This window comes from Typha angustifolia, chromosome 12, assembly GCF_048772165.1.
Source record: "Typha angustifolia cultivar Huaian chromosome 12, ASM4877216v1, whole genome shotgun sequence".
In the NCBI taxonomy this organism is placed as follows: Eukaryota; Viridiplantae; Streptophyta; class Magnoliopsida; order Poales; family Typhaceae; genus Typha; species Typha angustifolia.
In genome coordinates, this window is record NC_133250.1 from 202,343 (window position 1) to 214,418 (window position 12,076).

Genomic DNA, 12,076 nt, shown 5'->3' on the forward strand with positions numbered 1-12,076 from the left:
CTTCCTTTTTTTAGATTATGATAAAAATGAATAAAACAACTATAATTTAAAGCAACGATGGCCGAGTCGGTTGGCGTATCAGCATATGGCACAAGAGGTGCTGCACGACACCCCTCCAAAAAATTTCTAACTTAAGTTTTTATTTCACCTACCGGTCGCTTCTTCTTCCTCAGTCTAGGGCATTTCGTTGCGTGTGATTGACAATTGGGGGGGAGGGGGACGAGACAGCGGCAAACAACAATGATGAGGTTGGCGAGGAGCGGTTACCGCTGGTCTATGGTAAGTGACAAAGGGTGAAGGTGAGTAATCTCCATCAACTTTTTCTCTCTTTATCTTATGACACAGCCAGCACGATCGACAAGTGCCACGACATGTGTCGTGCCAGTCGGTAGTCGACACAGCATGTGCTTGTGACACGTCCACCCATGTTTTAAAATCAAATAAAGGGTACATTAGGTTTTTCTTATTTCTAAAAATAATAAATATTCTTTATGATATTAGTTTTTGTTTAGGATAAAAATAACTCAAAATATTATAAAGTATTAAAAATAAAATACACGGCTAGAATAATAAATATCAGGAGAACTGTTAAGACAATTATATGGCGAGACAAGAGAGAAGGAGAAGATTCTCTTTTAATCTAATAATTAGGTTCCAATAGATTCTTTTTTAATTTCACACGTGGTAGACCTGTAAATTTTTATTATAAACTATTCCCTACACTCAGAATAGAGCTCCAACTAGTGACTAAGCCTATAGAATTTCTTTATTAAACTTTTTCTTTTCTTTTTTTTTTCATTTCAAATCCTGCACTATTATATGTTCAATGTGATGTACATTTTTTTTTTAAAAAAAAAATAATTCAAAAATTTCCCCGAATTAAAGTGAAAAAAATAAATAAATAAAAGAAGAAAAAAAAAGATTATAAATTAGTGTTAAATAGTTTAAGTTAAGATTATATATCTAGCCGTCACTAGGAGGAGATAGATAGGCTAGCAGTAGCATCTCATCATACGAGACTTTGGAACTTGGAGGTCGGCACAAATTTGGGGGTGATGTTTGATAAAGCTCGAACTATGTCAGCTGGGATCCACATGGTTACACGTACGGATGTAACCCCCATTTATAGTTACATTGCCGCCTATTTCATCAACGACACAATCATCCATGAAATCTGACAGTTAGCGATCCTTAAGATCTTGATCTCCACTTGTCAGCCGCACCGCCTTTCCATGTCCGGGCCCCGTATCTTCTCCACTGTGTCTGTGTGACAAAACACACACCATCCCAACATTTGTTACTTTCTAGAGGAGGAAGCAGCAGCAGCCGCCGCCCGTGGGCTTATTTAGTAAATGGGCCTCCTTTTGGCCCAAAGGTTTTAGCCCCTTCACCGGTTTAGGGTTTATGACAGGCGGGAAGGTTTCAGAGAGGGCCGGGCCTTTTCTCAAATCTCACCTCTGACTCTGATTTTGTAGAGCAACTTAGGGTTTCAGGCTGCATAGCGTTCGCCATCTCCATGCGCTGCTCTCTTCGCCATGCGGGACGCGTCGGTACACGATTTCATCCTTGTCGTAAGTTTCTGAGCTCCTCCTATCTAAGCACCGTCCAAGCCCTTAGCTTGCCCCAAGAACTCTCCAGTTTTGAACCCGACTACCGGTTTTCACTTCAAAATCCGGAGGCTACCCTGTTGTGGCTTCGAAGATGGATGCAGGAATGCGCCAAAGGTGGGAACTTGGTGGAAGCTTTCAGCACTTTGAGGCTAATGGAGCCTTCTGTTCTAGACTACAACGCACTCCTACATTGTTATCTCAAATCAGGTCGCGCGTCGTTGGATGAGCTGGTGAGGATCTTTGAGGGGATGAAAAGATTTGGGCCGCATCCAAATGTGTGGACTTTCAATACGCTTTACAATGGATTGTGGAAAATGGGGTACTTGGAAGATGCTTGCTATATATTGGAGGAGATGTGCACTTATAAGCTTTCTCCTTCTTTTGCAGCACTAAATAGGCTGATGAAGAAGTCAGTGAGGCTATCTAGTTATGAACTTGCGTTTAAAGTATTGGAATTGATGTTGAAATTTGATTATCTCCCAAGCTTACCAGTTCTGAACACCTTGATTTGTGGTCTCATCAAAGGTGGCAAGATTTCTGAGGCTTATAACATTTATTCAGTGCTTATGAATAAGGGATTAGTTCCCAATGTATATACTTACAATGCAATTCTTTTTGGCTTGTGCAAGTCTGGTCAGAGCTACACTGCCTTATCTCTTTTCTGTGGACTGAGAAAGAAAGGATTTTGCCATAATGTATATTCGTATACATCATTGATTCTTGGGTTTTGTAAGGAAGGGCTCTGGGAAGAAGCTTACCGAGTTTTGGAGCAGATGCACTGTGAAGGATATATGCCATCTGTTGTCACATATACAATAATTATTAAGTTTCTTTGTAAGAATAAAAAGATTGACGATGCCTTGGGCCTCTTTAAGACGGTCGGTAAGGTGGGCTGCCATCCAGATCTCACCTTGTACAATGTCCTACTCCATGCACTTTGCTGTTGTAACCGAATGTCAGATGCCCGTGAATTGGTTCATACCATGCAGGATGAGGGTTTGCTTCCTGATCATTTTACCCATTCTGCTTTAGCTGCAGGTTTGTTGAAAGCTGGCTATATTAGGAGTTGCCAGAATCTCCTGCACAAAATCTTTTCTGGCAGTGATCTAGTAGATGTTGTCACTTGGAATATATACTTCCATAGCTTATGCTGTGCTGGCAAAGCAAGAGAGGCATTAACTATGATTAGCAACATGGTGGAGAAGGGGTTTATCCCATCTACTGTAACATATAACACCATATTAAAAGGATTTTGCCAGGAGGAGAACATAGATGAAGCATTAGAGATTTTAGATCATTTTCCTTGGGGTGAGACTGGACCTGACCTGATTTCCTTCAACACAGTGTTGTCTGCAGCTTGCAAGCAGAGAGATTCTTCTATCATCCGGAGGGTTCTCTACCGTATGGATTTTCAAGGAGTCAAGCTCGATGTTGTCGGCATGACTTGTTTGGTCTACTACTTTTGCAAGAGTGGGAAGTTTGTTGAATGCTTTAAACTCATAGAGCATATGATATCTGATGGGCATAAACCTTCTATAGTCACCTATAATGCAATTCTTGACAGCCTTTGCAAGAAAGGTCTTCTCACCGATGCATATAGATTATTCCAAGAATTTAAGAACATGGGAGTATCCCCAGATACTTCGTCCTATAATATCCTTATACATGCTTCAGTCAAGAAAGCCGACTATTTGTCTGTGAAGAGCTTATTTGTCGACATGTGCAAGCAAGGTCTGGTGCCTGATGCAATCACATTTTCATCTCTGACTTACGGCCTCTGCAAGGAATGCAATGTGAGCACTGCCCTGCATTTAGAGGAGCAGATGTTGGAACATGGAGTAATACCAAGTATCTCTTATTACAACACGACAATGGATGCTATGTTTAGAATGGGTAAACTGTGGGATGTCTTCCTAATTCTTCTCAAAATGGAAATAGAAGGAATTGAACCAAATGGGATTTCCTTCAAAATTTTTAACCGTGCATTGGCCAAAGGTGGAAAGAAGCAATATCCGAAGGCAATGAAGATCCTTGATATATTACTGAGCAAAGAAGGGGCTTCATTTGGCAGAGAGAAGGATTGAGAGACTATACTGCTGCACTTTTTCAGCTTTGCTCCAGCTATTTAGCTGCTAGCATGGTGCGCTAGCTTTTAGCTGTCTGTTCATATCTTCTGGGGTTGATAGTCTTCTAAATAGGGTATATATTATTATTATTATTATTATTATTATTATTATTATTATTTTTCAATTTGGTTCTTATTCATTTTTTCTAGGAGCCATAACTAATGTTTTCTTGGTATATAGGTTGCTATGTGAATTAGCTAACGATGTATCTGAACTGAAATTTGCTTGGTGATAAATCAGATCGAATTAGATTCTAATCAATAACAGTTCTTTGATCAAGGTCAGTTGAACCATGTCTAATTAACATAAATGTCAAGTTGTTGATTGACCATATAGTCATTGTTTTGTGTTATTGCACGTGTTTCACTCCTTTGTAGTTATCGTATATCACTTGTTAATTTATAAATTCATGCTATCTTCCTGCAATTAGATATGCACTCAGCATGCTGAGAGGAGCTATTGTTAGGTAGGGTTGAAAGATCATAGGTACTGTTTGAAATATGTACCTTTATGTAAGTTAACGTACTCTGCTTTTAATGAACTCACTAGCAAATTATTAAATCAGAATCTGTATGTATGAGAGGAATGAACAAAAACTATCACATAATAATTCTGAGCTGTGTATGTTTTTCGTTTGAACTAGTTAAAAACTCTTCTATTTTTGAATTGTAACTGGCTCATGTCAACTTGGTCCATACTCTAGCCAGTTTTCTAAACAGGTCGAGTTGGAGTTGCAAATCAAATACATAGGTCTTAGAAAGAAGCTTGTAGTTAAGAGTAATTATGATTAAGGTTCTGTGATTTCAGCTTATAAATGATTTGCAGGATGTCTTAATCATAGAAATCCTTGTAATGTTACTTCAGAGTTTCAGAAAATTGAGTGATTCTTTCATGTTGGTCTTTAGATTAAAATAAATTTTGATCAGAAAATTCTCTATCTTTACAGTATCCAACTCCAAGTTTGCATATCTTCTTTCTAGTTTACCTCTGCTTCAAAAGTTCAGCTGTCGCAGATCAGTTTATTTGCTGTTTTCTTTATCTATGTTTTGTGTTAAATCCTTTTGGTCTTTCATGGCACATTTGATGTGTAATAACTGCTTGCTTTGTTCATTCTTGATTCTTCAGTGATGGAAATTTATCGGCTTGCATTAGACAAGAAATCATCAGAGAAGCAAAGGTGCCAATTTATGCTCTAGTTAGCTACTTGGCCAGGTTGGTGACCAACTGAACCATTCAAATACTCTCTTTTACCTAGTGGCCTGCCTCTTATGCTGTAAACCATGCCGCAGTCCGAAGTAAGTTGAGGTCTTTGTTTTCCATCAAATTTCTCCCCAAACAGTAACAGTAAATAAGAACGGATTTAAATGTTATAGTAATGTATGCAGAAGATAACCCGACTTTTATTGGGTCAACACTTGAATCCAACAGCCGGGTATGAATAATATAGAAAAGAGGAGAGAGATCAGAGAACATATACTGGTTCTTATCTGGTTTGTCTAGTTGAGACTAAATTAAAAGAAGGTATCACTCGAGAGGAAGCAGACAATATGGTGATGAATTGCGATTGCTCCAAACCTGATAAAAGTGGCTTCCTGCGACCTGCTCAGAGGAAGTGAGAAAGGCTACTTGATTGCAAGAAAGAAGGCTGCTAAAGCAGTAAGATCCATTGTATATGATGTAAGAAAGCCATGTTGTAAGAGCTGTGGAGAAAACGGTTCTCACGTGTATACTCAGTATGTACCTAAAACTCTTTCAATGAAGCGGCCTTCTTTGTTCAGTTAGATCCGGTCGAGGTGAGTTTCATTTAGTAGCACGTAGATCGCCGTTCCTATGACCGAGTCTTTCTTGGCCTTGTGAACATATTTTCTTAAATGGAATTACAAAGTACGGACTTGTTTATCAGGTTAATAATTAGCATTTACAGGTCTTCTGATTGCTGCTAATTTGCTTTGCAGCTGGTGTTATAGAGGTTAAATGGCTTATATGTGGTTGTTGCAAAATGGTGATGGCCCGTTGCACGTCGGTGAATCTCCAATTGTTCAGTCTAATGGGCAACACACTTATTGCATCATCCATGACAACATAAAGTAGCATGACTCGGCGAATAACAGCACAGTTCATTCTTAATTGGGATACAATTTTACACACTTAGGCTGCGGTATGATCCAATTCTGATGTCTTTGGGTGGTCTACACCCCCATGTAATTTCCCACTGAGATAAATCATAAATTGAAGAAACCTTAGTTGACACAAATGTAGATGTGCTTTTCTGACTTTCCACTTGTACAAATAAATCTTAGATCAAGAAAGGGGGTTTAGCACTGAGTAGCAATTCTTTGAGTAAATGTTTTAACTTAAGGGAACTGCCAATGGAAAATGGTGCTTCTTTTATCCTAGATACATGTCAAAGACCTAAACCCCAGGTTACAGTAGCCCTTTTCCGCTCATATCAGCATGCCAAAAGTAGACTTAACGTTGGACTCTCTCTCTCTCTCTCTATCTATCTAGAATAGCTAGAATAGGTGAATGAATACTCGTGCCCAACACACTCAACAATAAAACAAGACATCTCAATGCCTTAGCATCATGCGATGAACAAAAGCTCCCAGAATTTATGCCGCTATTAGAGAAATCTAGAAAACACCAAAGCCTTTGCTATCTACTACACGATATATATATACTACAAGCTCACCATGCAGTCAGCCACCCCACATTCCTCTACATCTCTACTCTGTCGACTCTAAATGGGCAGAAGGCCAAACCTTCATCTTACCCCACTGCTCTTCTTACATTTGATCATTCTCACAATGCTATCCCAATTCTACATTAGACCTTCTCTAGCTCAACTGAACACGAACACTTTCAGGTGGACAGGAGAGAAAGATGACGAGGTTGACAAGATTCAGAGCCACCAATCGATGTCAACAGACTGCGACTTATCCGTTGGAGAGTGGGTGTTTGATGCCTCATATCCTCTCTACGAGGCAAATTGCCCTTATCTCAGCAAACAAGTAAGCTGTCGGCGGAATGGTAGACCGGACACCGACTACGAGAAGTGGCGGTGGAAGCCGCAAAGTTGCTTGCTTCCGAGGTATTTAATGGTGTATGTTACTTAAATTTTTGAGTCAATTGGTTGTCTAATATGAGATAATTACTTTGCTAGGTTCAATGCATTGGACTTCCTTGGAAGAATCAGGAGGAAAAGGATCATGTTAGTTGGTGATTCTATAATGAGGAACCAATGGGAGTCACTTGTTTGCTTACTAGAAGCAGTGATTCCAGATGAGAGGAAGATGGTTTCAACCCATGGTCCAGTCGTTGCATTCCATGCTATGGTAAGTGATCAGTGACCGTTAAACACGCATATCTAGACGCAGAGTAACAGCTGATTTGGATTGTAGGACTTTGAGGCATCCATCGAGTTCTCATGGGCTCCTCTTCTAGTGGAATTGAAGGATGAAGGGGAAAACAAAAGGGTACTATACTTGGATTCCATTGAAGAGAATGCGAAGTACTGGCGAGGAGTCGATGTTCTGGTCTTTGATTCTGCTCATTGGTGGACCCACTCCGGCAAATGGAGCTCGTAAGTTTCTTTTCTTCTTCTTTCTTCTTATTCTTCTTCAAATTGACACAGGAAAGATTGTTGGGTTTGGTTAGGTGGGACTTTTACAAAGAGGAAGGAAAGATGTTTACTGATATCAACCCTATGGTTGCGTATGAAAAGGGTCTAACAACTTGGGCCAAGTGGGTGGACTCGAACTTAGACCCATGGAGAACTAAACTCATCTTTCGAAGTGTCTCACCTCGGCATAACAGGCATGCATCAATTGTTCCAAGTAAAGTTTAATATAATGTGATCAATAATGGAGTACTGGTTACTAATTAATTTTTTGATCTTTTGCATGGTTGGACAGGGACAATGGATGGCAATGCTATAAAGAAAGGGAGCCAAAGGTGTTCCTGGGTCATAGTCCTCGCGTCCCGGCGCAGCTTGTGGTTCTAAAGGAAGTGGTGAAGAAGATGAGCTTTCCTGTATATCTTATGGACATCACAAGCATGTCGGCTCTTCGGCGAGATGGGCATCCTTCGATCTACGCAAGGGGTGAAGGTGCACAAGAGAGGAAAGATGACCAAGTCCGCAGTTCTGATTGTAGCCATTGGTGCTTGCCTGGAGTGCCAGATGCATGGAACCAGATACTGTATGCTCTTATATAGCCTTAGAACCAGAACCAGAACCAGAACCAGAGTTTGTTTTGTCTCAACAGCAAGGTTGTGTGTACGGACATATTTATTATATAGTGTCTGATCTAGTTCTTAAGCGAGGCTCCTTACGCTTATGGCAGTTTCTCTTTAGTTAGCTTCCACCTCTTCTTCATATTGCTCATCAGGTAAGAGATCAAGAATATATCTTTTATTGCATTAGAATCTTCTCTCTTGGTGATAGCTCTAGAGTGCCGATGGTTTGGGACCAAAACAATAAATAGGATAGAAGAAAAAAACTTGAAGATTAGATCAGGATGATAAAAATTGTTAAAAATTGGCTCAAATTTAGTTTCAGCAAAAAATTCAGTATGTATCGGTATTTCTGTGCGGCGCGTTCGAACGCAGGCTCAGACAGAGAGCAGTCTGTGAAGCAGGCGTTCAAACGTCCCCAGCCGCGTTCAAACGAGAGCCAACCCAAGAGTAGACTTTCTACAGGGGTTCGAACAGTTCCAGCCGTGTTCGAACGTGAGCCAACCCGAGAGCAGCTGTTTCTGCAAGCGTTCGAACGGACCCCTCCTGCGTTCGAACGCCCCTTGAGTTTTGCTGTATTAACATTGGGCGCATTCGAACGCGCCCCGAGGGCGTTCGAACGCGACACTGAAAATCCCTAAATCTGAACTTGACTATAAATTCTAAAGTGGGTTTTTTAGGGTTGGTAGTTGGAAGAACATTAATGAGGGTTGAGCCACCATTGTATTGAGAGAGATTAGAGTTGTTAAACTCTTTGTAAGTGAGGAATTCGCATAGTAAAGAAGATTGCTCCGCCCGTGGACGTAGGCACATTGCCGAACCACGTAAATCTTCTCTCTCTCTCTTTCTATTGTCTCCATTGTTGTCTTTGTTGGTGTTTGCTTATATTAGGGTGTTAATCCGTGATTAGAACTTGCTTAGGGCTTTTCTATCATCATTAACATCCTTTTATTGGAGTTTTTAAGTTTTGCATTGTGTTCTCTTTCACTATTCCCATTTGAGATATTTGGGGGTGAAGGTCTTGCTTCCGCTTCCTTCACCCATTTGGTGGTTTACACAATAAATTGGTATCAGAGCCTTTGGTTTCAAACTTAGGCTATTGAATTTGGGAATAGTGAGGATTTGAAGAAATTTTAGCAAAATGGGGGAATCATCCAAATCGGGCAAACTTATCTCAAATGCTAAGTTTGAAGTTGAGAAGTTTGATGTCACCAACAACTTTAGAATGTGGCAATGTGAAGTTATGGATGTGTTGTTCCAACAAGAATTAGACATCACCTTGGAGGAGAAGTCTGAAGATATATCCGAAAAGGATTGGGAGAAAATGAACAGGCAAGCTTGCATTTCCATTCGGCTTTGTCTAGCAAAGGACCAAAAGTAATTTGTGATAAGGGAGAATTCGGCAAAAGGCTTGTGGAAGAAACTAGAGGACAAATATATGACCAAGAGCATTGAGAACCGGCTTTATTTGAAGAAGAAGTTTTTCAGATTTCAATACAAGATGGGAACGCCGATGGCGAAGTATTTGAATGCTTTCAACAAGTTACTTGCGGACTTGCAAAACTTGGATGTTGAAATTTCGGATGAGGACAAGGCATTGGTATTGTTGAATTCCTTGCCGTACACTTATGACCACCTCACTACTACCCTACTGTATGGAAAGGATTCAATCCATTATGAAGATGTTGCAAATGCATTGATTAACAATGAGTACCGAAAATTGGACAAGCAAAGTTACTCATGAGTCATTTTCAGATGCACTGATGGTGATGGATAGATCTGAAAACAGAAAATTTGGGAAGAGAGGCAAATCCTTCTCAAAGTCAAGGGGCGCATCCTCAGATAGGAAGTCAATTGCCAAAGACAAATGTTCCTATTGCCACAATAAAGGGCATTGGAAGAAGGATTGTCCTGTTTTGAAGAACAAGGACAAGAAACCCCAAAAGGCAAATGTGGCACATTCAGATTATGAGGACTCGGAAAGCGCCTTGGTAGGCTCGGCTCTTGCATGTAGCACGGATGAATGGATCTTGGACTCCGGTTGTACATACCATATGCGTCCAAACAGGAGTTAGTTCTCCACTTTTGAGAAGATCTCCGGTGGAGTTGTGTTTATGGGCAATGATAGCCCTTGTAGAGCTGAAGGCATTGGCACTATTCGTCTGAAGCTCCAAGATGGGTCCGTCAAAGAGCTAACGAAAGTTCAGTACATACCGGATTTGAAGAAGAACCTTATCTCCCTTAGGGTTTTAGAATCAAAGGGCTTCACCGTTACTTTAAGAGGTGGAGCATTGAAGGTGACTTTGGGAGCACTGGTGGTGATGAAGGGCATAAGGAGAAGTAATTTATACTTCTTACAAGGCTCTACGGATTTGGGAAGAGTAGCGGCCGCCTCAAGTAACACAGTTAGTGAGGCTGACTCTTCTAGACTATGGCACATGAGGTTGGGGCACCCATGACAGAAAGCTTTGCAAAGTCTATCAAGTCATGTTTTGCTAAAGGGTGTGAAGAGCCTCAAGTTGGAATTTTACAAACACTGTGTTTTGGGCAAACAAACTAGAGTTAAATTTGCCACTACGGTACACCGAACAAATGGGATCTTGGATTACATTCACACAGATGTTTGGGGGCCTACCCGGAAGGCCTTATTGGGAGAAAATCACTGGTTCGTTACCTTTGTTGATGACTATTCTATAAGGTTTTGGGTGTACACCATGCACCATAAGAATCAAGTGCTTGAAATCTTTCAGAATTGGAAGAAGATGATTGAGAATCAGATTGGCAAGAAGATCAAGAAGCTCAGATCAGATAACGGTGGAGAGTACACTTCAGATCCGTTCATGAGGTTATGCAAAGAAGAAGGGATTGAAAGGCATTTCACCGTTAGAAAGACACCTCAGCAAAATGGCATAACAGAAGGGCTAAATCGGACCTTATTGGAGAAGGTTCCGTGTATGTTGTTCAATGCTGGATTGGGCAAGGAGTTTTGGGCTAAGGCAGTCAACTATGCATGTCATCTCATCAACCGGCTATCTTCATCTACAAACAATGGGAAGAGCCCATTGGAGGTATGGTTTGGCAAACCCGTTTCAGATTATGATTTCTTACACATTTTTTGTTGTCCTACATACTATCATGTCAGGGAAAGCAAGTTGGATCCTAGAGCCAAGAAGGGCATCTTCTTGGCCTTTAGCACTGGAGTGAAGGGATTTCGGGTTTAGAGGCTAGAATTGAGGAAATTGGTAATCAGCAGGGATATTACACTTGATGAATCATCTATGCTGAAGCAAAGTCAAGCATCAGATAGCCCAGTTGATGACAGTGCTGAAGATGTTCCACGGCAGGTGGAGTTTGAGGCAGATTCAAGTCCACCACAAGACACACCTTCAGAAGGGGCAAATGAAGAGGAAGATTCTAATTTGCAAGAAGATGATAGTGTGGAGCCAGAAACTGATGATCAAGACTCCATAGCAGTTAGAAGGCCAAGGAGAGAAATCAGAAAACCGACACGCTATTCTGATATGTTGGCCTATGCTCTTTCGGTGATTGATGAAGACTTTCCCGCTTCCTTGAAAGAAGCTATGAAGAACACCGAAAGAGCAAATTGGAAAGGGGCAATGGATGATGAAATGAAGGCCCTTGAGAAAAATAAAACTTGGGATTTGGTGGAGCTCCCTAAGGGGAAGAAGGCTATTGGGTGCAAGTGGATATATGCTAAGAAGGATGATCCTCAATCAAAAGACGGAGTTAGATTCAAGGATAGATTAGTGGCAAAAGGGTATGCTCAAAAGGGAGGGATTGACTATAATGAAGTGTTTTCTCCGGTTGTGAAACACTCCTCTATTCGAATTTTGCTAGCCTTGGTAGCTCAGTTTGATCTTGAGCTAGCCCAGATGGATGTGAAGACCGCCTTCTTGCACGGTGATTTGGAGGAGAACATCTATATGACACAGCCGGAAGGATTCAAAATCAGTGGAAAAGAAGACTTGGTTTGCAAATTGAAGAAATCCTTGTATGGCCTGAAGCAATCTCCTAGGCAATGGTATAAACGGTTTGATCAGTTTATACGCAGGCACAAGTACAAGCGAAGCCACTATGATCATTGTG

The 12,076-nt window shown here is 40.8% G+C and overlaps 1 protein-coding gene across 5 annotated transcripts; it reads left to right on the forward strand.

Moving 5' to 3' along the window:
- Positions 1 to 1,440: 1,440 nt before the first annotated feature.
- On the forward strand, positions 1,441 to 8,054 carry LOC140772222 (protein trichome birefringence-like 36). Of its 5 annotated transcripts, XM_073114178.1 has the most exons (10): positions 3,693 to 3,809; positions 3,917 to 4,016; positions 4,862 to 5,031; positions 5,122 to 5,529; positions 5,692 to 5,823; positions 6,603 to 6,827; positions 6,900 to 7,071; positions 7,138 to 7,319; positions 7,394 to 7,552; positions 7,651 to 8,054. In XM_073114178.1, exons 5-10 carry the CDS (start codon positions 5,711 to 5,713, stop codon positions 7,949 to 7,951), a joined length of 1,152 nt encoding a protein of 383 aa, XP_072970279.1. In that variant the 5' UTR covers positions 3,693 to 3,809; positions 3,917 to 4,016; positions 4,862 to 5,031; positions 5,122 to 5,529; positions 5,692 to 5,710; the 3' UTR covers positions 7,952 to 8,054. The 5 variants fall into 5 exon arrangements, 2 of the variants coding, with proteins under 2 accessions (XP_072970279.1, XP_072970280.1); XM_073114179.1 differs by having other exon boundaries at positions 5,122 to 5,894; XR_012106267.1 differs by lacking the exons at positions 6,603 to 6,827; positions 6,900 to 7,071; positions 7,138 to 7,319; positions 7,394 to 7,552; positions 7,651 to 8,054 and having other exon boundaries at positions 1,441 to 3,809; positions 5,122 to 6,073.
- The last annotated feature ends 4,022 nt before the right edge of the window (positions 8,055 to 12,076 follow it).